This window comes from Alternaria ventricosa (genome assembly GCF_023758065.1).
Source record: "Alternaria ventricosa strain BMP 2768 chromosome Unknown scaffold_15, whole genome shotgun sequence".
Lineage (NCBI taxonomy): Eukaryota > Fungi > Ascomycota > Dothideomycetes > Pleosporales > Pleosporaceae > Alternaria > Alternaria ventricosa.
Window position 1 is genome coordinate 933,394 of NW_026055695.1, and position 25,634 is coordinate 959,027.

At 50.9% G+C, this 25,634-nt stretch overlaps 7 protein-coding genes across 7 annotated transcripts; 4 read left to right on the plus strand and 3 right to left on the minus strand.

Moving 5' to 3' along the window:
* Nucleotides 1–8,830: 8,830 nt before the first annotated feature.
* Nucleotides 8,831–10,077, minus strand: J4E93_008177 (uncharacterized protein; the record flags this gene model as incomplete). Its single annotated transcript, XM_049346079.1, has 2 exons — nt 8,831–10,039; nt 10,069–10,077. The coding sequence occupies 2 exons, from the start codon at nt 10,075–10,077 to the stop codon at nt 8,831–8,833; spliced, it is 1,218 nt and encodes a 405-aa protein (XP_049197012.1).
* A 754-nt stretch (nt 10,078–10,831) lies between these two features.
* Nucleotides 10,832–11,162, minus strand: J4E93_008178 (uncharacterized protein; the record flags this gene model as incomplete). The annotated part of the gene is made up of 2 exons (XM_049346080.1): nt 10,832–11,105; nt 11,155–11,162. The coding sequence occupies 2 exons, from the start codon at nt 11,160–11,162 to the stop codon at nt 10,832–10,834; spliced, it is 282 nt and encodes a 93-aa protein (XP_049197013.1).
* A 1,909-nt stretch (nt 11,163–13,071) lies between these two features.
* On the plus strand, nt 13,072–14,572 carry J4E93_008179 (uncharacterized protein; the record flags this gene model as incomplete). Its single annotated transcript, XM_049346081.1, has 2 exons — nt 13,072–13,077; nt 13,136–14,572. The coding sequence occupies 2 exons, from the start codon at nt 13,072–13,074 to the stop codon at nt 14,570–14,572; spliced, it is 1,443 nt and encodes a 480-aa protein (XP_049197014.1).
* A 56-nt stretch (nt 14,573–14,628) lies between these two features.
* On the plus strand, nt 14,629–15,663 carry J4E93_008180 (uncharacterized protein; the record flags this gene model as incomplete). Its single annotated transcript, XM_049346082.1, is given in 2 exon segments — nt 14,629–14,634; nt 14,650–15,663. 2 exon segments carry the CDS (start codon nt 14,629–14,631, stop codon nt 15,661–15,663), a joined length of 1,020 nt encoding a protein of 339 aa, XP_049197015.1.
* Nucleotides 15,664–16,462: 799 nt separating this feature from the next.
* J4E93_008181 (uncharacterized protein) lies at nt 16,463–17,977 on the plus strand (the record flags this gene model as incomplete). Its single annotated transcript, XM_049346083.1, has 2 exons — nt 16,463–16,923; nt 16,975–17,977. The coding sequence occupies 2 exons, from the start codon at nt 16,463–16,465 to the stop codon at nt 17,975–17,977; spliced, it is 1,464 nt and encodes a 487-aa protein (XP_049197016.1).
* Nucleotides 17,978–18,460: 483 nt separating this feature from the next.
* J4E93_008182 (uncharacterized protein) lies at nt 18,461–20,923 on the plus strand (the record flags this gene model as incomplete). The annotated part of the gene is made up of 1 exon (XM_049346084.1): nt 18,461–20,923. One exon carries the CDS (start codon nt 18,461–18,463, stop codon nt 20,921–20,923), a length of 2,463 nt encoding a protein of 820 aa, XP_049197017.1.
* A 356-nt stretch (nt 20,924–21,279) lies between these two features.
* On the minus strand, nt 21,280–22,485 carry J4E93_008183 (uncharacterized protein; the record flags this gene model as incomplete). Its single annotated transcript, XM_049346085.1, has 1 exon — nt 21,280–22,485. The coding sequence occupies one exon, from the start codon at nt 22,483–22,485 to the stop codon at nt 21,280–21,282; it is 1,206 nt and encodes a 401-aa protein (XP_049197018.1).
* Between the last annotated feature and the right edge of the window lie 3,149 nt (nt 22,486–25,634).

Genomic DNA, 25,634 nt, shown 5'->3' on the forward strand with positions numbered 1-25,634 from the left:
AATCCCGCTTTCTCGAGACTGTATGGTGCACCAGGCCCCATGGAAGACGCTGGACAAGTCGTGACCTCGGAACAGAAAGTGCCTTGTCTATAAGCGTGCGCTTTGCTTGACAACCATGGCAATCCGCCCACCCCCGAACAAGAATTGAGAATCGTATCGATCATGCGCCGCTACATCGGCGACCACCCTGGAAATCTTGATCTGACGATGCAAATTGATCCAGAAATCGATAGCAAGAGCACCCCCACATTGAGAGAATCGACCGAGCAGGGACACCGAGCCTACCTCATGATGGATCTGCCGGGACTCGAAGCAAGGAAGTGGCAGATCAGGCGCTTCTGCAAGGTTGTTAAACAGCTTTGCACGCCACCAAGGCCCTCAACACTCGCACACATGCCATGGCTCCACATTCGATGTTCCTCGGGACCAATTGATCGAACCGCCCACTACGATGAAGACCAATCTGGAAATCTAGGTAAACTGGTCCCCCGCATCGCTGGATTGGAATACTCTGGATGGTTCCACAACAAGATGTTCATCCTCGCTCGCCTAGCCTCCGAAGAAGAAAAGTGGACGAGTCACGAACGCATGGAAGGGCTGTGTCGACGCATGGCACACAGAAGTATACAGATCGGGCCGAATAGTGCTCAGGGATAACGGATGACCGGCCCAGTTCGTGAATCCTCGATACTATCTCGGTCACGTGCGCAAGCGCACAGCGCGTAACAGTACGCGTCCGAAGAACGCTCAGGCTAAACCCCTTAAACCCGGCCGAAGGTTAATCTATTATATTATCAATCAAACTTCAGCCCCCTAGTAGTGTGTAGTTCTCTTCTTTATTAAATACAACTCCAGTATACCTGTGCGATAGCTCCCTGAGCGTAGCCCTTACATCACCCGGCAGTCTTTTATTCGTTTTTATGGCTTTGCATCCACCGGATGGTTAACACGAATAGACTGACAAGTTTAGTTATCTAGGTGCAAAAAGCAAGCTGCACCCCTCTTTTCTTATATTCCTTTTGTCTGTTCTCTCCACATGCACTCGATCGGCGAGGGCCGACCCATACATTGTGCATATGCATATGTGCTAAGAGGGGTGAACGATGTGTAAACGGGCCGATATGTGGGGTTCCCACGTATCCAACCAGAAGTCTCCTTAGCATTTGCAGCGATTATTCAGCTAGTAATCTTACGGAGTTCTTCTCGAAGCTTTTCAGCTGAATAAAAGGTAACTTGAAGGTAGTGTGCATTATATAAGTGTATACAACTTCACTTTCATCGATTCATACTCTGTAATTACTCTTCTTTTTTGTAACGGATGAATGGCACTACATTACACTTGGTGCACATAAAATAATGCACTTCTTTTTCTCCTTGATGCACAAGCTGAGGATCCTGCAATCCCACATATGTTCGACAGATACGAAGCGTGCGATGGTGTGCTGCACAAGCAGTGCAGGCATGAATCTATCTACATGCAGAGTGCGGATCAGTGACAGTCAGTTCTTTCACGAATACCACAGCCCCAATTTCTTCAGCGCTAGTCCTATGTGGCTCGCGCAGCTTATGTGTTGCAGTGCAGCACGGCTTTTGTGCCTTCAAGCAGCATACGCATTTTTCACCGCTGCTGTTGTGTAACACAAGAATTTCTCACCGCTGCTGTTGTGTAACACAACTTTACTTCCACGATCTAGTCTAGATCATCTCTAACATGTGCTTCGCAGCACGAGAAAAAGCAATGCAATTCCAATCATGGTGCTGCTCCGAAGAGAGGAGCCCATTTGCAGTTTTCTCACAGACGATTTCCAAAAAGGAACTAGGCAATAGATGGGTGCATATCGAAGTATATTCGTGAGATCTTCGGACTTTCAGGTTTACTCAAAGAACAAGAACGAAGTATAAAGCATCGGGCGTTTCCTGTCGAGTGTCAGTCACCAATCTACACTCAATCATCTCTGCCTTCAAACACGATTCTCCAAGCATTTGAGAACTTCTTCGATACTTTGGATACTACGCCAGTCGGAATGACGAACAAAACCCGCGACTATGGTGACTTGAGAGTCACGCTTACCAAGGACCTCGTATGGAAGTGGAATGAGAAGGGTACAGGTGCTGCCCGGTATGGAGAGTTCTATCTTGCGAACTCTCAAGGTGCAATGCGTCCTGTGGGATCTTTTGGTCAAGACAAGTGGGATGACCAGAAAGATAAGAGAGCTACGCTCTTAGTTGGAAACGTTCCTGGGAGTTCTGGGAAGCCAGCTGTTGCAAGCCCTACTAGTTACGACTGGGTGTGGGACGACCGGGGCGGCGCCGGCAACTATGATGGCACAGTCTGGCGACCTGTTGCGCCTTCTGGGTATGTCTCGCTGGGGGACGTCTGGACAAGCAGCTACGAACGTCCATCAACCAATGCGATATGGTGTGTTCGATCGGACTTGACTATGCAATCGAACTACAACCCGAACAGCCTCTGGGACGACAAAAAATCCGGAGGTAATCACGACTGTTCAGTGTGGTCGATTATCCCACCCCAGGTTAGCATAGGCGGATCCGAGAAGATTACAGTCCTTTCCGATTGCCACAGGGCTATCAAAGCATATCAACAGCCTTCCTCGGACCTTGCCAGGGTTCTGGTACTTCCTTGTCCAAAGGATTTCAAATCTTTCAATGCAAGACCGCCAACATTCACCAAGGACACAATCCCTCGCGAAGGAGACCTGTTCAGTCAACTGCAACAGTGTGAGGTTGAATTACCTTTCACGGCCTTTTTTCCACCAACACATGTCACGAGCTTGGGCATGATATCCGATCCGTTTTGCAAGCTTGGGAGACGTACTGCATGGTTGGTTGAAAAACGACACTCCAATAACGGTGGAGGTACTATCATTGACGAGAAGACAATCAAGAAAGGTATCTCTACGACGCAGTCACAAGAGATGGTACACTCAGCTGGTGTAGAGATCACGTCGTCCTTTGGTATTAAGGCTTTGGGTGGAGGCATAGACGTCAGTCTCAACTATCAGTTCACCTCGACACAATCCTCTTCATATAACGAATACGAAGAGTTCACCGACAGACGACAATACAACGTTCCGCCCTACACCTGTTCAATATTTCTTACTGAACGTGTTTGGCTCGTAGCTACTCGCACTGACGGCTCTTTCACTCTATCGGAGATCCAATACAACACTACCGACGGTATGAACATCGAGGAAGTCAAGCTGAACTGAATCAAGTCCGCAGCTGTTATGTTTCAGTTGTATCTGTCGCTCATTATCATGTACCATTCCTATTGTTCACTCGTTTAGAATGTACGCGTCCTGTTTCGGTCGCTCACTATCATGTATTAGCTATCCAATTCACTCACTCAACATATACACATCCCACTTTTGTTTGGAATTCTGGAGAACTGTAATGATACTCAAGTATCGCCGGTGAAAGGACTCTTGGTAGTTAGGACTAAGAAATGTTTGACACGTCTTAAAAACAACGTAAGTGTTGCATCGCAAAAGGACAGTTTTCTCTTTTTCTCCCTATTTGCTGAACTTTCAGTGTTGCTACATCCTTAATAACTCCCCAGGTTGTGTTGAAGGACCTGTGTTAGTCATGGTTTCGAAGCACTTGCCGCCCATCTACCCTTTGACAAACCTCGTTCCCATTATCCTGTACGCAGACTGTTTCGCTAGTCTTTCCGAAAGCTCCAACCTGCTTCTTGATTTGTCGGATCATCCCGGAATTCGGACAGATCTATTCCAGGGATGATCCGGTCCCTGGCTTCCTCTGGCTGGATAAGGAGAAGCTGTTTCAATTGAGATTAACACAGCTCCACTGGGTCGTGATTGAACCATCGCAATGCCTGCATGTCCAGCTACAGACTTTTGTATGATAGCCGCTGGCCGTTATCTAACCAATGGACGTAGCCAAGGGACGTGATCTGATCCCATATCTTTCGGCCAAAAGTGCGAAGTTCCAAGGCCCAGTACATAGGTGAACGGCTGGAGAATACCAAGAATCGATCCTGCATTTCATCTAGAAGTTCTGCAGGAAATTCCACCTCACCCAATTCTGCGACAACTGCGCGTTGCATGACGAGGAGTTATGCTATCTTAATAAAGACTGACAAATGGTGGGCGAAGACTTTTGGTTCACGGAAACCTTTGCGCTCTTTATTGATGCCCATGACAGCAAAAAAAACCGACGACCACTGTGATGGGCTAGAGCCCGACTCAACCCGCGTTGACTGGCGCGCCGTCGTCATCCTCATCCAAGCTTCACACAATAAACTCGGGGTACCACAAGCACGGAGCAATCCAGCTACCCTCCGATATCTTCGCGTGGGACAGGTCAAGACATGACTACTCGGCGCCGCGAAGGGATCGGGGGTTGTGGCGCAGTCGTGGCGCAGCCGTGGCGGTGAACGTTGGGCGGTTCAGCCTAATGGAAACGACACGAGGCACCTCCTCGTCCACTTTAACGACAGCCTTTGATCATGCTTCCGATCATCCATGTTAGGGTCTTGATTCTGGAACAGGCCACGAGATGTTCACCTCACCGCCCAATGTGGAGTTGCCTCAGGCAGACTCAGAATCTCGTGTCGTCGTGATGGCTTTCGGTCCTGTTGGCACCGCGTCGTTTGCTGCGCCTACTTCACAGTTCTGCCTGGGGAAGACTAAGGTATAAAGATGTCTTGCATCTCCAGTCAGATCGAAGATCGTCATAGTCGTTTGATCACGCCTCCTTTTTATCATTCAAACACGGAGACAATGTCACTTCGCATCACTCCCATCGCTAATGCCGCCGCTTCCGCTTGGTCGCAGGGCGTTGCGAGTCAGACAGTCAACCTAAACGTCGTTCCCGATGACATTCACCACCTCATTCTCTCCGATATTGTGGACACATCACCCGCAGACCTACTGAATGTGGCACAATCTTCCGAAGTCTTGCACGATGCGGCATTGCCTTACATATATCGTAACATCATCCTGAATGGAGAGTCAACGGCATACCAGGCACTCGTGGAGAAGCTCTCCAAGAATGAGCACGGTGACCTTACGAAGCATATCCGCAGTATCACCGTCAAAGACGAGGTACCCTCTGCAGACCTGATTACGATACTCAACAAGACTATACAGCACAGGAATCTTCGATCACTCAAGTATGTTCCTTCAACCGGTTCAAGATACTGATACTGACTCTCGTAGTTGGGAGACCTCCACGCACATACCTCCGGCAGTATACGACATAATCCATGCGACGTGGCCGAAACCTGAAATACGCGTTATTGTCGTCGACCGGAAGACGGCAAAGAGTGTTGCACATCGTCAGATGGACATGAAGCTTCTGTCATCTCCGCTTCTTGTTAGCTTGACCTACGAGGTATACATGCAGGGCTTCGCCCCCGAGCACCCTTGCCGATCCGAGTGGCCCCGACTCTCCCAAGCACTGGCGACTGGCGGGAACATTAGATCTCTTCGGCTACAAGTTTTGCAAGACGGTCATAACCTTTTCACACCCGATACGGAGCCGGCGAAGATACCGCGTCTCGATCTCACCACCGGTATGCGCCTACCTCTTCTCGAGGAGATGACTCTTCAGACTTTGAGATATCATGGCCAGACGGCGTATCTCTGGGATCCCGACTACTGTCGCATGTTTCGCGATGCTATCGACTGTTCCCGACTGCGTAAGCTTGACTTCGGCGGCGAACATCCTGAAAACTTCTTTTCTTGCTTCACGGGACTTTGCCCCAAGCTCAAAGTGCTGAGTTTTGGGATGTGGGAGGGTGATAAAACGCCCGCGAAGCGGTTCATTGAGTCGATTGATGCACTTGAACATCTCGATCTGTCACGAGCGCAAGCGGGTATAGACGACATCTGGCCCGCTATTGAGCAGCACAAGGATACACTCGAGACACTGATCCTTGGGCCTACATTCGAAGCATACTGCCACAAGGTTGTCATGCCCTTCAGCCGTTTGAAGGACATCGCGCGGACATTCCCTAGGCTCAAGCATCTGGGCTGGGACGCACCCTGCGAACGCAACGTAAGCACCGCTCGCCCGGACCAAGTCGTAGTTGCGCTGACCGTACCATTAGATCGATCCGCAACATCTCGTCGCCCTACTAGGCATGAATCTTACGAAGCTTGATCTCTGGCTGCACATTCCCCACGAAGCAAACGATTACAGCGAAAAGCTCGTACAGGATATCTGGGGCAATATCCCCCACCCCGAACTCAACAAAGACAGCACTGTCGCATCTGCAACCGGCATTGCAGATCGTCTTTTGGGGTCGGGGCAAGGCGCTTTCAAGTGGCTTACTCTTCATCTGTCGCGAGAGGGGGCTTCGGATCGCTGCCAGCCGTATATGATGTACTCAAAGCTGCAACTTAGACTGAATGGGCGTTCTGAAAGGACGCGTGGGGATAAGTGGAATGTGCGCGGTAAGCTGGACTGGTCTTATGAACCCACTTTGGTGGAAGATCTGCTTTTTGAGGAGAGGTAGGGGAACGATGGCCAGGATGAGGAACAAGAGGGGTTTCTTCCTTGGATTTGAACCTTTTTGCATTCTCTTTCCTTTCCTGTCTTATGCCCCCTCGTTATATTTGGCGATGCTAGTCATGGTTGACTCTCTGTTATCCACCCCATCTACTGGTACCGCGACGACGCAGATCGAGCGATGAGCCACTCCCGATTCCCGCAATACATCACCATCCTATTCGCAAAGGTACTCCTCAAATGAGAGAGGTTGCAATCATCATACTTATGGTTGGCTCGTCTTGTCTGTGGGTCGTATGTGAACCACGGAACAGCTATAGGTGTCGGATGTTTGGTAGCGAACGGCGCAGTCGTCCATCTACTTAAGCTCTTGTGTTAACGATATTTCTCTTCTTGAGAGGACCTGATTGGATGGGTACATATGGATTTCGCAAGTTGTGAGTCGCTCGTCTGCGTCGCATTACCGCAGTACCATGGGACGAAGATGACCTATCTACTTAAAAAGCTCTGCACGCAAAATACTTGTCCGTCGTACCTGCTACCCCCCCTCACAGCACTCGACACGATCTACCGCCCGGTGCACCTATATCGACATCCTAACGTTAAAGCTCTAAAACACGAACAGCGCAAGGCTTCTAAAGGAGTGACCCGCGCCAAGCTGGAAGAACGGACAGAGGAACAAGAGATGTAAGTCGCCGATCAGACCCCCACACGAGAGCAGCGTCAGGCCGCACGACGCGCAGAGAAATTCGAGAGAAGAGCCATAAGACGACGCATAGCCCATCTCAACCAAGTGCTTGCACGCGCGAGCGAGAAAGCATACGCGGCACATTACCGCGCGGTCAATCTAAGCGAAAAGGTCGAGGAGGAACGGCCATCACTCGTCGAGGCCTTGATCTCATACGAAAGGCGCAAGGCGGCAAGATCAAAACAAAGAGCCAGAAAGCACCACACAGAGCTCCTTGGCCGCTTCTTCCGACTGCCTAGAGAGATTCGCGACCTGATATACCATCACGCGTGGAGCGGCACAATAATATCTTTCTACCAAGAGCTAACCTGGAACTTCGCGGACCACGATCTCATGCCCCGGGGCCCAATCATTACGGCTGAGTATTCATCTACTGGAAAGTACAGGGCTAATCACATATTGCCATGGGAATTCGTAATACCCGAAAACGGAGACACCTGCAAGGGACCTAGACACGCCCAAGAGTACTCGTGGATATGGACGAGCCAGCAGATCTACGCGGAGTCTACGGAGCAGTTCTATCGCTATACTCGGTTCAAGCGATCTGCACCGGCTGAGGATCACTACTATCATATGTGCGCGCATAGTGTTCCAAGGTGCAAGTTGTTTGAGTTGGCGTACGCTTTTCCGAAAGTTCTCCTCGCACGAAACGTGTTGCTCGATGCGGGATACGAATCATCTTTCCGTATCACCAACGATGGCGTACTGGCCTCGATTGTGGAGTTGCTGGCTATGGCGGAGAAAGGGGAGGAGAAGAGGGCGCTGCGGGTAAATTTGATCAAGGACATAGCGGACGCGAAACCTTTCCAACTCAAGGATTTGGTGCCTGCAAGTACGCCTCATTCCATGGCTAGTAGAGCGTTCGAGGAGTTGGTCTTGAAGGATTTGGAGAGGGTGGGCTGGGACATTACGGTTGATGAACAGGGGACATAAGTTAATGGTACGGCCGGAATGTGGAGTGAGATTGGGTGGTTTATGCTTGCGCAACTTCGAAAAGCTACATAAGCAGATGGTCTTAGAGGGAGAATGCATGGCAGGTATACAATGCCGATCATTGATGAATGCGATGCAGTGAGCATTGTTTCCCGCTTTGTGAGGGCGCCATTGACAGAGATTGCTAGGGTAGCAACATTGCGCTGTAGGCAGACGCATTCTTCGCTTGAAGTTGATGTTGATAGCGAAGGCGCAACAAAAGATGCAATAGCCTAGACATATGCGGCAGTGTTTCACGGGCTGAGATAGAGGTCGTGTTAGTAGGAGTAGTGGTAGTACCCTGGATACAAGGTTGTTGTTGCGAGCGCTCGCTTCGATAGTAACAGATACAATAATATCTCAAACGTATTCCTAGCCACTCCCCTTGCTTATCGACCTACGAAACCATGAAGCCTTCTTGTCAACCGGAGGCGAGGCTAACTTTCTGGCGCGCATGGTCACCGATGAACCCGGAGATACCATATCATCCCAGAGATGCGGCGGGATAATGAGGTCGTCTTTCAGTAGATCGTACTCTCCGTTGTCGACGAGCTGGGAGAGCACTGCTACGCCGGAGCTGACCTTTGCGATGAAATCGCGCATTCCCTAATGCAGTTAGCTTGCGAGCTCTAAGCAAGTGTGCGAACTACTCACCTCCCAAGTGTTGCACAAACGCCAGGGGCATTCGAACTTGCGGCCGACTGCATCATGGAAGATGAATGTCGCTGTTCTAGCTTTCTCCACTTCTTTTGCATCTGCTATTGCCTTTTCAGCATGCTCTTTCTTTGCCTTTTCTATTTCAGCCTTCGCTTCCTGTTGCGCCATTATCAGCTTTTCCACCCTGTCCATTTGACTTTCTTCCATCTCCGCCTTCAACTTTTCAGCAGCCTCTTTCTTTGCCTTTTCCTTTTCGATCTTTGCCTCCTGCTGAGATATAAGCAGATTCTCTAGTCTGTCGAATTTTGCAAGTTCTGCATCTCTCCTCGCCTTCTCAGCAGCTTCTTTCTCTGCGTCTTCCTTGGATGTAAGCAAGTTTTCTAGCTTCTTGAGTATACTATCTTCATCCGGTGGAACGTGTTGCCGTGGACTACTATCGCGCTCTGATGACCTCTGCCGATGCACACCAGTATCGACAGTCGGATTGCTGCTTCTCTTCGCCTCGGAGTCTGGACGTCGTGTATGTGCAAACGATTCCCCAAAGGGAATCCGTCGTTCTTGTGGCTCGCTGTGACGTATCGACTCTTCGCGTTTTTCCTCGGACGAAGCTCTTGCATAAGCTTCAGCATCCGCTGTAGAGTAACCATCTTCGCTTGCGGGGATGATCTGGATCCCTTCAGTGTCTGATGTAAACCAAACGTCTTCGCTTGCGGGGAAGACCTGGACTCCTGCAGTATCCGCTGTCGAATACCCATCTTCGCTTGCGGGTAAAAACTGTGATCCCTCATGCGCAGACGACCTCTTGGTCGCATTCCAGCTCCACGTCGGTTTCAGACTCTGATGGTCTAGTACATCTCTGGCAAACGCGCAAGACATCTGCTGCATCTCGACAATTTGTGTACAGTTCTGAGCAGCCTGAAGGGCGCAGTCATCTTCTTCAAAGTCCCCGCTCTGGAAGATGGTTGAGTCGTGCCTTTTCGTAATACCTTGTTGTGATGCATCAAGGACTACCAACTCTCCACCCGCACCCGGTGTCGCGTCTTCGGCCTCGATCGCAGCGCGGGGATCCAGAGTGAGCGTAATGGAAGAACCATCGTCTTGCTGGGCATCTCGATGATGATGCAGGCATTCCGTAGCGTCTTCTGCGAACTTAATGTTGCTCTCAACCTGTGTTTTCAGACTATCGCTATACAAACGTTAACCATGATACTGCTACTGCAATCTTATAATGCCTACCTGATAGACTCCGGGGCATCTCGCTGCAGTACGACAGCCAAGTTCATGGTAGAGACAAGGACGATGATAGTAGTCTTAAACGAATCCACCAAGCTCTTGACAAACATGACCTTAGGCCCAACCTTCATCCACCTGAATCGGAACCGTATGAGTGAAATGGTGAAAGCACGCCGTGAAGGATCATGTTGGACCGGCTCCCCGATCAGCATTCTCAAGTCCTCTATGAGGGTTTGGCATGCGCCGATCAAGACGACGGTGATCTCGCGAAGCTTTTCCGTCTTCGAGTGTGGCAGATCCACGACCATACTCAATTGCGTGAGCGAACTTGAAAAGACCGAGATATCTGCGGCAATCATTCTAGCCTCATACTCCGCTGATTTGATGACGTTGGCGACTTCGAGCAGCGTTCTGGCGAGTTGCGCGCTCGCGCCTGCCAGCGTGATGAGAGAAGCTGCCAACCCGATGATTTCTGCCATGGTGGTAAAGTCGTGGAAACCGCGTCGGGAACCTCGCGACTATTGTGATAGTATAACAAGTAATTTGAAGTGTGCAAAATTGTTGTCGCTCCGCCTCTTCGAGGCTGAGATGCAGACAGTGGCTGTGCCACATGTAGGTGCCCCGCACTGGCGGGCATATTCGTAACAGAGCATACTCAGCCATCCTGCACCGCCGCCGAGTTGGAGGGAGACGTAAACCTAAGGCTGACTGATTTACCAGTAATTACTAAGCTTGGTACGCGGTGACTTTTGGAAAGGGACAAGACGGGCGAAGAATCAGCAGGGCCGGCATCGCATGGTGTGGATGTGTGACTTCCAAGGTTACATGTTCCTTCGCAGCTGGCTTCTTCCCCAGCGTAGTTATCGGCGCCCTCAGCACCCTCGCCTTGATCTGGATCATCAGGAAAAGGCGCGAGTCGTCGGGGCTGAACTGCTGCTTCGCGGCGCTGTCAAAGGGGTTCACAGCGTTGGCGCTGCAATCTTTCTCGTCGGCGGAGTCGCTGGGTGTGTTGGATCCGATACTTAACGTGCGCATAGCGCCGAACGCACCTGGGCATCATCGACGTCTCTGTTCTTGCGGTCTTCTTATCTCTTTGTCGATTCCAGGCGACCATTTCCGAGCATCTTGACGACTTGGGCGTATTCTTGGCCTTCCTCTTTGAAGACGAGTTCGCGCTTTTCGTTGTCATTCAAGATGTAGGATTGCGGTGCCGCAGAGCAGACGAGGGACTCCCGATTTCCGAATCGACATCACACCCACTCAGTTAGGTTGCCTCGAATGACAAGAACTGCAGGTGCAAAAACTCGTCCAGTAGAGTCATTACATGCATAATCGAATGGCGCAAACAAACCAAGGTCACGCCCTACCCACTCTCCACATCCGCAGCCTTCGTCTCAACCTTAATCTCCGGGCCCTCAATCTTCTTAACCTTCCTCCCCTCCCACCACGACATAATCCCCGCAAACATCGCAACCCCACACCCCAACGCAATAAACGTGCCCGTCGCCCAAGTCGGGCGATCCAAGCGATTGTAATGCCACATAAAAAAGCACAACACCGCCTGCAACAGCGTATTCAAAACCATCATATCCACCGTAAACGCCAACTTCCACATACTAGTCGGCGGCGCCCTCTCCCCCGTAAAAGTCTGCGGCATCAAGTCCTCCTCGCCCCTCCACCCCTCATTCTCCGTGAACCAAGCCGGCGGCCGGAACCAAGCTTTATTCTGGTTCCAGAGCCGGCGCATGGCGTTTGAGTCGTGGAAGTAGACGGCGCGGATGGACCAGTAGAAGTCGCGGAAGCGCCAGGGGGCGAGGCCGAAGCCCGTGACGCAGAAGAGGGCGTTGAGGATCTGGCTGTCGATTTCTAGCCAGATCTTACGGGAAGAGTAGTCGTCGTCGCAGCTGGGGTGGCACATGGCGGGGGCGGCGTTGAGGAGCAGGAAGAAGAGCATTGCGCCCCAGGCCTTGGGTTGTTAGTAAGAGGAGGTGTTAATGGGGCGGGCGCGTACGTACGACGATGTTGAGACCGTAGATGGTGATGAGGAAGCCGGAGGGGGTGAGGAAGAAGACCAAGAATGCCTTGAGACCGTGCTTGATAGTAGGGCCCCACGGTTCCTTCTCGGAAGACGCGTGCTTCTCCTTCAAAGTTCGACGACGGTGTAGACCATGTCCATGAGGCCTACGCGACCTCTTCCCAGTCTTCTCGTCCACTTCTCCCGGTACAGTCTCGTCTGTTGCAGGCTGACCAAGGATCCTAGTCTGGGATTTGACCAAGGTGAGCTCTCCATCTTCGTCCGGAACCGCGATACGTGTAGCATGACCATGCGCGTCGAACGTGATGTTTGACCCTCCAGATTCTGGCTCTCGCAGTTCGGTCAAGTTTGGCGCTTGAGCCATTGCCGTCGCCGTGGCCTGCCACATGCCCAGCTGCGGTGTCGTGTGCAGCAACGACAGCGACACTCCACGCGCCCGGCCAATGATGCCCTTCTCTTCATTTTCGGCCATGGTTGGGTGAGTGTGTGCGACCGGTGTCGCGTGCGATACGGAGTCGTATGTGCAGGTCGATGATAACGATTAAGATGGCCCCTGTCGGTTCACATGTCATCGACCCTCCGCTTAATCCCGCGGCGGCGTTGAGCTAGAGGTCGTGACGCCTCTGTAGACGGCCCTCGGCCACACTGTGATAGGCTTTGTCCCTGCGGGCGATCATTGCGCGCGATGCGACGTGCTCGAATTCGGGTCCAGACTATTGAGACGTTCACGGCCGAGCACAATTTGTTCGTGCGAAGGTTTGCTGGGGGCGGTTGATCGCCTGGGCGGGCGTGGCAACGCGACGTGTTTGGCTCGGTTGGCCGTAGAAGATCCGCGGGCTGCAGATTGGGTACCGAACAAGTAAGAGGTGTAAGCGTGCGCTAGCGACAGTTGAGAAAGACTGATTACTCAAACCAACGTGGAAGCATGTTGATGCCCGTTAATCATCTCGCCATCTTCCATGTCCCTATACTTTGACAAGGACCCGATGTAGCAGCCGCATGCAGCCGGTATCGCAATGCCTCTCAACTTCAGCTCCAGACAGAAGCGCGGCGAGTACCATGACGGGAAAGCGCAAAGTACCGGGAGAGTCAACACCTTCGGCCAGGTCGCTATACAATTCCACAGGAACACGACGCATCTGAGATACTGGTTCGACAAGCTCCAGAAAGATTCCGCGGCATGCCGACCGCCGGGATGCGCAAAACCGCGAAGAAGCAGCACAACTCTGGTGGATGATTTCATCAGCGACAAGACCAGCAGTATCGACGCACCGCGACTGAACATCGCAATACATATCTGTGGGTCTCGCGGCGATGTGCAGCCTTTCATTCCGATCGCGAAGCTGTTACAAGCTGCTCCGTATCACCATCGAGTGCGCATCTGTACGCATCCCGCCTTCAAGGACTTTGTGGAAAGTAACGGGGTGGAGTTCTTCTCCATCGGAGGCGACCCCGAAGCACTCATGGCTTACATGGTGAAGAACCCAGGGCTACTACCAAACATGCAGTCCATCAAAGCCGGCGAGATTGGCAAGCGACGAAAAGAGATGGCCGAGATGATGGAGGGGACCTGGAGGAGTTGCATCGAGGCGGGTAATGGCATGGGTGAGAGGATTCCAGCGTTAGACGTGGACGCGCCTGAGGATCTGTTCATCGCAGATGCGATTATTGCCAACCCTCCGTCCATGGGCCACATTCATTGCGCGGAGAAGCTTGGCATTCCGCTGCACATGGTCTTCACCATGCCATGGTCGCCAACAAAGGCTTTCCACCACCCCCTAGCGGCCATGGAATATGGCGAAGTTGAGAGGTCGGTCGCGAACTACTTCAGCTTCGGCATCATGGAATTGCTCACTTGGCAGGGTCTCGGAGATGTCATCAATAAGTTCAGAACGCAGACATTACACCTCGATGCGATTAGTCCACTCTGGGGTCATCGCTTGCTTACGCGACTTCATGTTCCGTACAGCTACCTTTGGTCACAGGCTTTGATCCCGCGGCCACCTGACTGGGACTCACACATCACCATTACCGGTTTCTCGTTCCTGGACGCTGGGTCGAATTACACGCCGCCGGATGATCTGGCTGAATTCCTTGCGAAAGGCCCCCCTCCAGTGTATATTGGATTTGGCAGCATAGTGGTGGATGACCCAGTGGCTCTCACCAAGCTTATCTTCGAGGCCGTGAAGCTAGCCAAAGTTCGGGCCATAGTGTCCAAGGGCTGGGGCGGCGTGGGTGCGGGTGATGTGCCGGATGATGTGTACCTCATTGGTAATTGTCCGCACGACTGGCTCTTTCAGCGGGTATCTTGTGTAGTTCATCACGGAGGTGCGGGTACGACAGCTGCCGGGATTGCCTTAGGAAGGCCTACGGTTGTTGTGCCCTTCTTCGGTGATCAGCCCTTCTGGGGGCAGGTAAGTCTTCATGAATGACTGACTGAGCTGATCTAACGATATGATAGATGATTGCAAAGGCCGGAGCTGGACCAATGCCCGTTCCATTCAAACAGATGACTGCCGAGAGCCTTGCGACAAGCATAAACTTTGCGCTCCAAGATTCGGTCAAGGTCGCTGTTCAAAAGATGGCCGAGAGTATTGCGGAGGAAGACGGCGCTGGCGATACTGTGCGCGACTTCCAGCAGAAACTCGGCATTGATGGCATGCGATGTCATATCTGTCCGGATCGCCTAGCTATCTGGCGTGACAAAGAGACTGGAGCACATCTGAGTGGCTTGGCAGCCTCCGTGCTTGTCCAAGAAAGACGGTTGGATCTGAAGCATCTACGTTTGCTGCAACATCGGCATTACTACACCCATGAAGGTGCTGAAGGGCCATTCGTCGGTGTCGTCGCTGCTTTTGGAGGACTCATGGCCTCTTTGGGTACCGATACAGGCGAGTTCTCGCAGCGGCTGAAGAAGAGACCTCGCGAGACGGACGCCGACGCAGAAGCCTTGAGAAGAGTGCCGACTGTTGATGAGCCAGACGTGGAGAAGGGTATAACATCTAAACACTTTCACCATTTGGCGTACAGGATGGCGGAGAAGTCATGCGATGATGACTACACGCACAATTTCGAGAAGCCGCAGAACCGCCCGGGCATCTCAGCTCTTCGCGAGAAGATCGCTGCAAGGAGAGCAAGAGGCGGCCGAGGGTATCAGATCACAAGCGCCACCGCGCATTACGTTGGTGATCTTGCGGCTACAGGAGCCAAAACCCCAGTCGCCTTCTTCTACAACATCGCGAACGGCTTCCGGAACTTACCCTCATACGCAATTCACAACGACCCCGCGCGTCAAAGAGACGAAATCACCGGGTTTGGTAGCGGCTGCAAGCTCGCCGGCAAAGAATTCGTGCTCGGCCTCAGCGACGCACTTGTAGGCATCGTTCGACACCCCTATCTCGGCGCGAAACAAGAAGGCGCCATCGGATTTGGCAAAGGAATTGGGCGAAGTCTTGGAGGGTTATACTGCCACTTGGGAGCCGGTAAGTTCGGGTTCCGAATATTCCGATATTCGCTTATCTAACACTGTCAGCGGTCTTTGGCCTGCCAGGATATTTCTTGAAAGGCGTCGAGAGGGGGCTCTTGGCTCGGCATCTCACTGCGCTGCAGGCGGAGATTTTCTTTGTACAACTGCGCCGATCTGCTGTCGCGTTCCGCGGTGCGAGCGATACTGAGAAGGCAGCGGTGGTTGCGAAATGGGCGGAAGTGAAGTCAAGCATAGACAGGCATTAGCGAGGAGTTCTTCGTAGGGCTGGTGGCCTCGTCTGCAAGGCACCCGACGAAGGATGCGGAGCGTTGTGTTGGTTGCAAGGAATAGCCGGTGGCAGCCTGGGCCGCTACGCCCTGTTGGTTCTCGCTCCGTCAGCCGAATGCCAAACGGCGCGACAACCGAAATGGCTACTATTGCGACAAGCTACAAAAGCGATCCCAGTGACCTCGCGACCTCGCGACACTTATATACCCCTATGTCTTTTATGCTTACTTGATCTTGAGATACTGTCCGCCCCGTAATGACTGCTAGAACCGTAGCGACAAGCTCAAGACTTCCACGCTCTCACTGTACTGCAGCGACGGGACGTTATCCCAAAGCGACCGTACAATGGATTCAATTGACTTGAAGCGCGCGACATGGCAGATTGCGCTATCTGCAGCGACTGCCGCCATTGCTGTCTTCATGTTCAAGTTGGTGAAGATGCGCATGATCTTCTACAGGCTCAAAAAGCAGGGCATGGTACGCAGTCTTCCCCAAACATGCCGCGAGTCTTGAACTAACCTGCCGCGCCTCAAAGCCCATTCCCGCATGGGACTTCGCAACCGGAAATATGAAAGTATTACCAGGCCTTCTCAAGCAATTTCCCGAAGGCTCGCAGCAATCCGATGCCTTTACTTTGCTCTCAAACTCCTTCCCAGACTCCGACAACTGCTTCTACGTCGATCTCTGGCCTTTTACTAGTCCACTCATGATAGTCACATCGCCTGAGATGGCGATGCAGGCCTGTCAGGAACACGATCTGCCCAAGCCGCCCATTCTGATTCCGTTCTTTGCGCCGTTCGCGGGCGGCGCGAATCTTTTCGACATGAATGGCGCGGAGTGGAAGAGGTCGAGGGCGCTGTTTAACCCGGGGTTTAGTGATAGGGTTATGATGGAGAGTACGCCGCATATCATCGAGGAAGCCGAAGTTTACGTGGGACTGCTGCGAGAGCATGCGAAGAAGGGGGATACGTTTTCTTTGGATCGATTGACTTGTGATTATATGATGGATCTCATCGGCGTCATCACCATGTAAGCATACCAACAGCTCATCACGTGTGTCTCAAGTACTAACACAACCAGCAACGCACGTCTCCACTCCATGACCAGCCATAACGCCCTTGCAGCAGCGATGCGTAGCTCCATAGAATGGAATTGCCGGGACCAGGAGATGAATCCGTTCAAGCGCTGGAACCCGTACCGCCCCTGGATCGAATGGCGAAACGGCAAAACGATGGATCGCTACATCAGCACGGAGCTCGACAAGCGATATGAAGATTGGAGAAGCAACAAGCCGTCCACCCGCGCCAAGTCTGTCATGGACATCACAATAGCCGCGTACATGGGCGAGCGCAAAGGAGCGGCCAAGCTCGACCCTGAGTTCAAGCGGTGGGCGACGGTTCAGATTCGGCTGTTCCTGTTCGCTGGACACGATTCGACTGCCGCTACCATCGTATACAGTCTATACATGCTATCCAAACACCCAGAAGCCCTGGCCAAAGCCCGTGCAGAGCTCGACGAGGTGTTTGGCGCGGGCAACGACACAGCCGCCGGTGTGCTTAAGAAGCATCCAGAGCAGATCAACAAGCTCCCTTATATGAACGCGGTAGTCAAGGAGACTCTCCGCCTCTTCCCACCCGCCTCAGGCATGCGAGGCGGTCTCCCAGGCGTCTTTCTCCGCGACAAAAACGGAAACAAATACCCCACCCAAGACATCAACATCTGGGTCGTCCACGGCGCAATCCAGCGTAACCCAAACTACTGGCCCGAGCCTCACGCCTTCTTGCCCGAGCGCTGGCTCGTCGAGCCCGGCCATGCTTTGTATCCGCCGAAAGGGGGCTGGCGGCCGTTTGAATTTGGGCCGAGGAATTGCGTGGGACAGACGCTGGCGATGCTGGATATCAAGATTACCTTAGCGATGACGGTAAGGGAGTTTGATGTGAGGGATATGTATGAGGAGTGGGACCGGCTGCACCCTTCGAGTGGCATCAAGACGGTGTTTGGGGAGAGGGCATATCAAGTGCCGCAGGGCGCTGCGCATCCAGTGGATGGGTTTCCTTGTAAGGTGAGTATGCGGGGGTCGTAGTGTAATGTATCAGCACGTGAGCGCGGAGAAGTAGCTTGAGGTCGTTGTAGGAGACGTCGCATCATGCGCATCTTGATCATTTTGAATGCATTGAGCACGCAAGGGCATAATCCTGGCTTCCGACTATATGCGATAAGCAATGTTCCACGATGTCGGCCGTGTGGTGCGGTGTAGTACGCGTAGTGGCGGTCGTTGTTCCGCCAACGCCGTGTTTAGTGCGCGCGGCAATCTTTCCGATTTCCGAGCGTGCACCCTGGGCGGGCTGCAACTTTGTATACTAGCACCACCAACACCAGCACCGCCAACTGCACCGCTACGCATTGATACGACTGATACGCTTTCCGACACGTATATATCCAATTCACCTCTAGATTCCTTACGTAACGACCTCATTGGCCAGCTGCCTCCCTCGCACCGACCTCACGCAACGCCGTCACCTCACCGCACATGCGATAGTCACCGTCACACCACGCCCCGATCGAGATGCTAGGCTTCCGTCCGCTATCCGTGGGCAAGCGGAAAGCCAAGTCGTACAACCAGGCGGCGACCCACGAGCGCGATGTCGAGGACGGCGAAGTCAACGAGAAGGGCTACCAAAGCGACGACTACGAGGCCTACATGTCCTCGGGCACAACGAGCCCATCCTCATCCCGCGAATCGTCGGGCGCATACGACCCGAACCCGAACAACATTGAATCGAGACCGCTGCGACGGTCCTCCAAATCTCACCGGAGAGCCCCTTCGAAAGCCACCGTCAGCGCATACAGCTACAGGAATCCGCGGGCATGCACAAGATACTTTGGGCTGGCCGTGGCGAGTACGCTGCTCTTCTTCATGTACTTCCTCTTCAGCAGCAGCTGGGCCTCGATACGGAATGCAGAGCTCGGCCTGAATAAGCCGCCGCCGCCGCCCAACGTCTGGGAAAGCTTCCCGTTCCTGAAGCGCTACCACGGCGGCGTGCGGTCGCTGGTGAGCCGGGAGAAGAACGTGCCCGAATACCCCACCAAGCAGGACATCGACCCTGAGCTGCCCGCCGAGGAGCCCAAGGACGACATCGAAAAGCGACAGTCGCAGGGCGCACACATTGCCGATTCGATACCATTCGATCCGTACCCAGACTACAGCGGCGTCAACTACGTGGATACATACGGGCCGGTCGAGACGTGCTATGTCGATGCGAACGACACCATCAAGGTGCCAGGGCTGCGGGCATACAAGGGCGTACCCCAGGGTATGCCGGATAACGTCATTGGGAGCTACGAGACACTGGGTCTGAGGGACGATGTCTGTTTTGAGCGCTTCGGGCGGCTCGGTCCGTATGGCCTCGGATACAGCAAGCGGCGCGGTGGAACGGGCGCCGGCATGGAGGGCGATCGTGAAGGCATCGAAGACGTGTGGAAGGTGGACGCCGAGGTTGACTTCCGCGACATCAGCTGGGCGGAGGCAATCGACCGCTGCCTGGAGAAGAACAAGGGCCGCTTCCAGAAGCAACCCAAGTCCCGGACAGACTCGTTTACCATGCAGAAACGCGATGCTGAAGACTCTCCCGCAAACGGCACCGTACTACAGCCGAAGGCGGCGCACAACACGCTCCTCCCCAGGACCGCAGTCCTCGTCCGAACATGGGACGACTACAACTACGACGACGAAGACATCATGTACCTGCGCGCACTCGTTTCTGAGTTGAGCCTCGCCTCTGGCGGCGAATACGAAGTCCACTTCCTGATCCAAGTCCACGACGACAACAAGCAGATCTGGGCCGACGAAGCGATCCACCAGGAGGTCCTCAAGAACGCGCTACCTGCTGAGTTCGCCGGCATGGGCACGCTCTGGTCGGAACGTCAGATGGGCTTGATCTACGGCGGTCTGGAGGAGTCCAACTACCGCGGGCTACCTGTACACGGCGTCTATCGCTCCACCTTCATGCCAGTCACGTACTTTGCACACCAGCACCCCGAGTTCGACTTCTTCTGGCATTGGGAGATGGACGTACGGTATACTGGCCACCACTACCACCTCTTCGAACAGGTCTCCAAATGGACGACCGCCCAGCCGCGCAAAGGGCTGTGGGAGCGCGACGCCCGTTTCTACGTTCCATCAGTCCACGGCACCTGGGAAGAGTTCAAGCAGATGGTGCACTGGCAGACCCAGCATGGCACCAACAACCAAGCGAACAAATGGTCATCGCATCTCCCACCCAACCCACACGTCCCACTCGCCGAAATGCAAAAGCCCGAGAAGCCAGTCTGGGGTCCCGAGCCCCCGCAAGACTACCCCGACATCGAAATCGACGAGGCCGTAAAACCAAACACAACCATCACAGAAGACAAGTACGAGTGGGGCGTTGGCGAACCCGCCGACCTCATCGTCTTCAACCCTCTCTTCGACCCGGACCACACCAACTGGATCCTCGCCGACGACGTCACAGGGTATGATAAAAAGAACGGCCTGCCCCCGCGCCGCACCGCCATCAACACCTCCGGCCGCCTCTCCCGCCGCCTCCTCGAAACGATGCACCGCGAACAGTCACGTCACCGCCACACCATGTTCAGCGAAATGTGGCCCGCATCCTGCGCTCTGCACCACGGCCTCAAAGCCGTTTACGCCCCTCATCCCGTGTTCATCGACCGGAAGTGGCCAACCCAGTACCTCGCCGCTATCTTCAACAACGGCCGTAATGGCGCCAGCGGCGGTGCACGCATGTCTGTATTTTCGGACGAGCGTCAACATAACTTTTTGGGTACGACTTGGTACTACCACGCTGGCTTTGCGCCTAATCTGTGGAAGAGATGGATGGGGTATAAGGTTGATAATGATGGGGGTGAGGAGTATGAGGTTGCGGGTGAGGGGAGGATGTGCCTTCCGGCTGTGCTGCTGCATCCGGTTAAGCAGGTTGATTTGGTGCAGGAGAAGGAGAGGGTTGAGGAGGAGGGGAAGATGGAGTGATGATTTGGGACAGCGAGGCGTTGCGCATTCGACTGCATTGGCGTTATGGAGTCGCGTTGGACACGCGGATGTTAATAGCGTTTGATTCTTGTTGTATATGACTAGAGACGATCTCAATTGCCATTCATGTTGGATATGGATATATGAACAGCTATCTCATAGGCGATTTTTATGTAGCCTTGCTTTTGTACATGTATCAAGAATGTACTTCCTGTAGCTCTTGATATGCTGAGCGCTTCCCTCCCCTCACGCTGAACAGCTACTCGGCAAGCCCAAGACCATCTCAGTGGGTGTCTCTACCCTCTCTCTGCTGCCCGCGGTTCTACTTACTGTCGTCTTCAAACCTTCCCTCACACTCAATAACTCCTCGGCAGCCCCAAAACCTTCTCCCCAATATAGTTCAACACCATCTCCCTACTCACCGGCGCAATCCTCGGTACAAAGCACTCCCTCAAAAACCTCTCCACATCATACTCCTGCGCATACCCCATCCCCCCATGCGCCAGCACCGCCCTCTCACACGCCGTAAACGCCGCTTCAGCCGCAAGATACTTTGCGCTATTCGCCGCAACACCAATTGCATCCTGCCTGATACTCTCATCCGTTTTACTCGCGTCGTACAACCGCGCCGCGTGGTACGTCACCAGTTTCGCAGCTTCAAGCTGCATGTACGCGTAGGCGAGGGGATGCGCAATACCTTGGTTCATGCCAATGGGCCGCTGGAAGACGTGGCGTTCGCGCGCGTAGGCGGCGGCTTTTGTCAAGGCGGCGTAGCCTAACCCGAGGGCTTCGCCCGCGAGCAGACACCGCTCTGCGTTCATGCCCCCGAGGATAATTTTGAAGCCTTCGCCTTCGCGGCCGACGAGGCACGAAGCGGGGATCTTGTAGGCGTCGAAGAAGACTTCGTTTGCGTCGACGGCGTGCCCGCCCATTTTCTTGATCCGTCGCATGTCCAGTCCTGGCGCTGACCGATCAAGTGGGATGCAAAACAGGCTCAGCGCTTTACTGGGTTTCTCCGCTTCTTCGCGTGGGGACGTTCGCGCGAGCAGGATCATGCGTGATGCGACTTGCGCACATGTTATCCATATCTTCTGGCCTGTTATGCTATACCCTCTCCCATCCTCATCTTTCTTCGCAAATGTACTTAGTCGCAGCGTATCCAACCCCGAATTCGGTTCCGTGACCCCAAAGCACGTCCGCCACTCCCCCGATATTATCCTCGGTATCGTGCTCCTCAACTGCTCCTCACTCCCATACTTAGCCAACGGCTGCGTCGCATACACATTCGCGTGGATCGCCTGCGCGCCTGCGATGCCAGCGCCAGACTCCGCTATCGTCTGCATCATCATCGTCGCCTCTGAGATGCCCAACCCAGACCCGCCGTATGCTTCTGGTAATGCGATGCCGAGCCACCCGTCTTTCGCCAGCGCGGCGTGGAAGTCCGAGGGGTCGCTGCTAGTGTCGTCGCGGTCGCGCCAGTAATTGTTGGGGAAGCGGGAGCAGAGCGCGAAGATGGCTTCGCGGACTTCGAGTTGCGTGGGCGTGAAGCCTGTTGTTTCCATGATGCGGTGGCGCGGTGTGGTGCTGAAGCGGCATCTTGGGGGGCGGATGCGGAGGCGTGAAGAGGTGCGCGGAGAGGATGACGCGCGTAGGATGCGCGATGCTGCTGGGGATAGCATCGTGCTTCGGTGGTGCTCACATCGGTAGATTTGTTGCGTTCACGGCTGTCGCATGACATTGGTTGTTGACGCGCGAAGTAGCCGACTTGCGATGTCGCAGCACAGGTGGGGCCAAAGTCGTAAAGCCGAGGTGAAGTGCTATAACGCGCCTTACCCGAGAGAACGTCTTGGGGCTGCTGGGCCTAAGCAATTTTTAGTAAGGGCGATAAGCACTAATAAGAAATAAAGAGTAGCTCTAAAGTAGTAGCTCTAAGGCTTTTAAACTTTACTACCTAAGAGCCTAAATAAAATCTAAGTAGGCTATTTTGTGTAGGATTACTGCGCGAATTTAACGCTATACTTAGCTTATTAATAGCTACTTACGTTGTAAAGTTATAGAGTAGAGAAGTTTAGAGCTAAATTTTAAAGTTCTTTACATAATTACTATACTTACTACTAGTATAGTCTACGTGTAGCTAGAATTTAGCGCTTATAGCTAAATTTTAATATCTATAGCTAAATTTTAGGCTTAAATTAAAGCTAAAATTAGGCGCCTATAGTTAGAATTAGTTACTAAATTAAGTACTTAAAATAGGCGCCTCTATAGCTAAAAAAGAGCGCCTTTATAGCTAAATCTAATATCTATAGCTAAATTTTAGGCTTAAATTAAGGCTAAAATTAAGCGTCTATAGTTAGAATTAGTTACTAAATTAAGTACTTAAAATAGGCGCTTCTAGTATTAAATTTAGTGCCTCTATAGCTACATATACTCTATTATACTTAGTATTAGTAGCTAGCTAACCTAGAATATTATTTTTCTAGCTCTAGAGCGCGCTAGCTCTACCTTCTCTTATTATATTTTACTACTTAATATCTTTATCTTTCTATCTACCTTCTTACTAAATTGCGCCTTAGGCACCTACTTTATTTTAATATAGTATACTACCTTCTATTAGAGTTAACTCTGTTGCGTGTAAGCCGACGCTGCGTGTAAGCTAACGCTACGTATAAGCTAACGTTGCGTGCAAGACAACGTTACGTATAATACTAGAACACTCTATAACTCTATTGCAGCTTCTAGAGCTATAGCTTTTTACATCGTATAGCGTAAGGTACATAGATTTTAACTTAAGTCTAATATATTCTTCTTTCTTAGTCTACCTATTAAACTACGCCTTGTCTATATTATAATATAAACTAGTAATGCTAATATTAGCGTAAATTCTACCTTTCTATAGATACCTAGGTATTAGAAATAATACTCTGCACTTATAGCTCTCTTTGCTCTACACTAAGAATAATATATTCTGCGAACCTATAAAGATTAAGCAGTAGCGTAGAAGCGCATTGTTATTAGCAGCGCTGTTATTCTACTACTAGATCTATATTGTCTTCGCGTGCGTAAGCTACTATAAAGGTCGTTCTAAGATAACCTAAGAGTTAGTTCTTAGAGAGTAAGTAAGTAAGGTAGAATAAGTAGGTGTACTAGCACAATTAGAAGATTAATATAATAGTATAAGAGTGTAATAGTACGTTTAGTAGAATAATGTAATATTATAAAAGATTAAGAAAGAAGTATAATTTTTAAATTAAATACTAGAGTCTTATATAAAGTTAAATACACTAAGCTATAAGAGTTTAGTGCCTAAGCTATATACTTAATAAGAGTTGTACTTGTAGATAAGTATATAAGTAATTATAGACAAGTAATAATGTGTCTTACTAGTTATTAGCTTAACTACTTATACTTGTTAATAAGCGCTTTATATAAGTCTAGTGTTGTCTTGCTTATAGATAAGTAGTTACGTAACTATAGCGTAGTTCTATACTATAATTCTACAACTATAATGTATAATTCTTTAAAGTAATTACGCTAACCTCTAGAGTACCTCTTAGGTTAAATTATAATACTATTCTTCTTCTCTATAGATTCGTTCTTAAATTACGTAACTAATTTATTATTCTATTAATAACTAAAGCTTGCTCTGCGTTATAAGTAAGGTAGTTATTATATTCTCTTTCTACTAACGTTGCTTACGCCTTAGCTCTAAAATTGCTTAAGCTAACTATTCTACTAAAGCTTCTTATAACTATTATTTTCTTAAAGAAGTTACTTATCTTATTATACTAGATTCTTATCTAAAGTGCGCTAAGTACACTTAGTTAGGTTAGGCATGTGTAAACATATCTTAGAAGTCCTTAGACTATACTTAGAAGAAGTACTAAAAGAAAGTTAATAATAATAAAAAGTTATTAGTAGCAGTAATTTTGCAGTTACTATAGAATAAGAAAATTCTAAAATAGGCAGAGAAATAAGCGCGTAGAAAGACGCTTTACTTAGCTTCTAATATAGAGGCAGCTAGCGAAACTAAAGTAGCGTAAGACATTAACTATTCTACTTCTTCTATTAGTATAGAGTTCTCGCTAGCTATATAGGCTATAATAGAGTTAATTAACACCTCTATTACTAGGCATAGTACTTCTAAAGGTGCAATTAGTAGTTTATAAGGTTTGTATCTAGCTTCTATATATTATTGCTATTGTTATATTCTAACTATTTAACTAGGTACTCTATTCTATTATTGCGTTATTAATGTTTAAGAATTTGTTTAATCTTAAAGACATTATCTTCTTCTATTTTAAAGTAAAAGGTTTTCTAGAGTAGCGTCTTAGAGTCTACTAGTTCTAATATACTAATATAGAATTATAGGTAGATTTTTATATTAGGTAGAAGGTTAAGTGTAAACGTAACTAGCCTCTTCTAGTCGCGAATTAAAAATAGTCTAACCTTAACGTTGTTAAGCCCTTTGTTAGGTTGCTTAGTGCGAAGATTTTTTATAAGCAAATAAACTTTATCTCTCTTCTTTAGCTAAGGTACTATTTTTTGTTTCTTATTAATATATAAAATATTCTAGCGTTATGCCTTCTTAAGTGTTGCTTTAAGTAACTTATATACTATCTTTAGCTTATTAGTAGTAGTAATAGCTACTTCTATCTTCTAACTAGAAAAAGTACGTGTAAAGAGATTTAGGTGTCTCTTGTAGTTCGCGTAG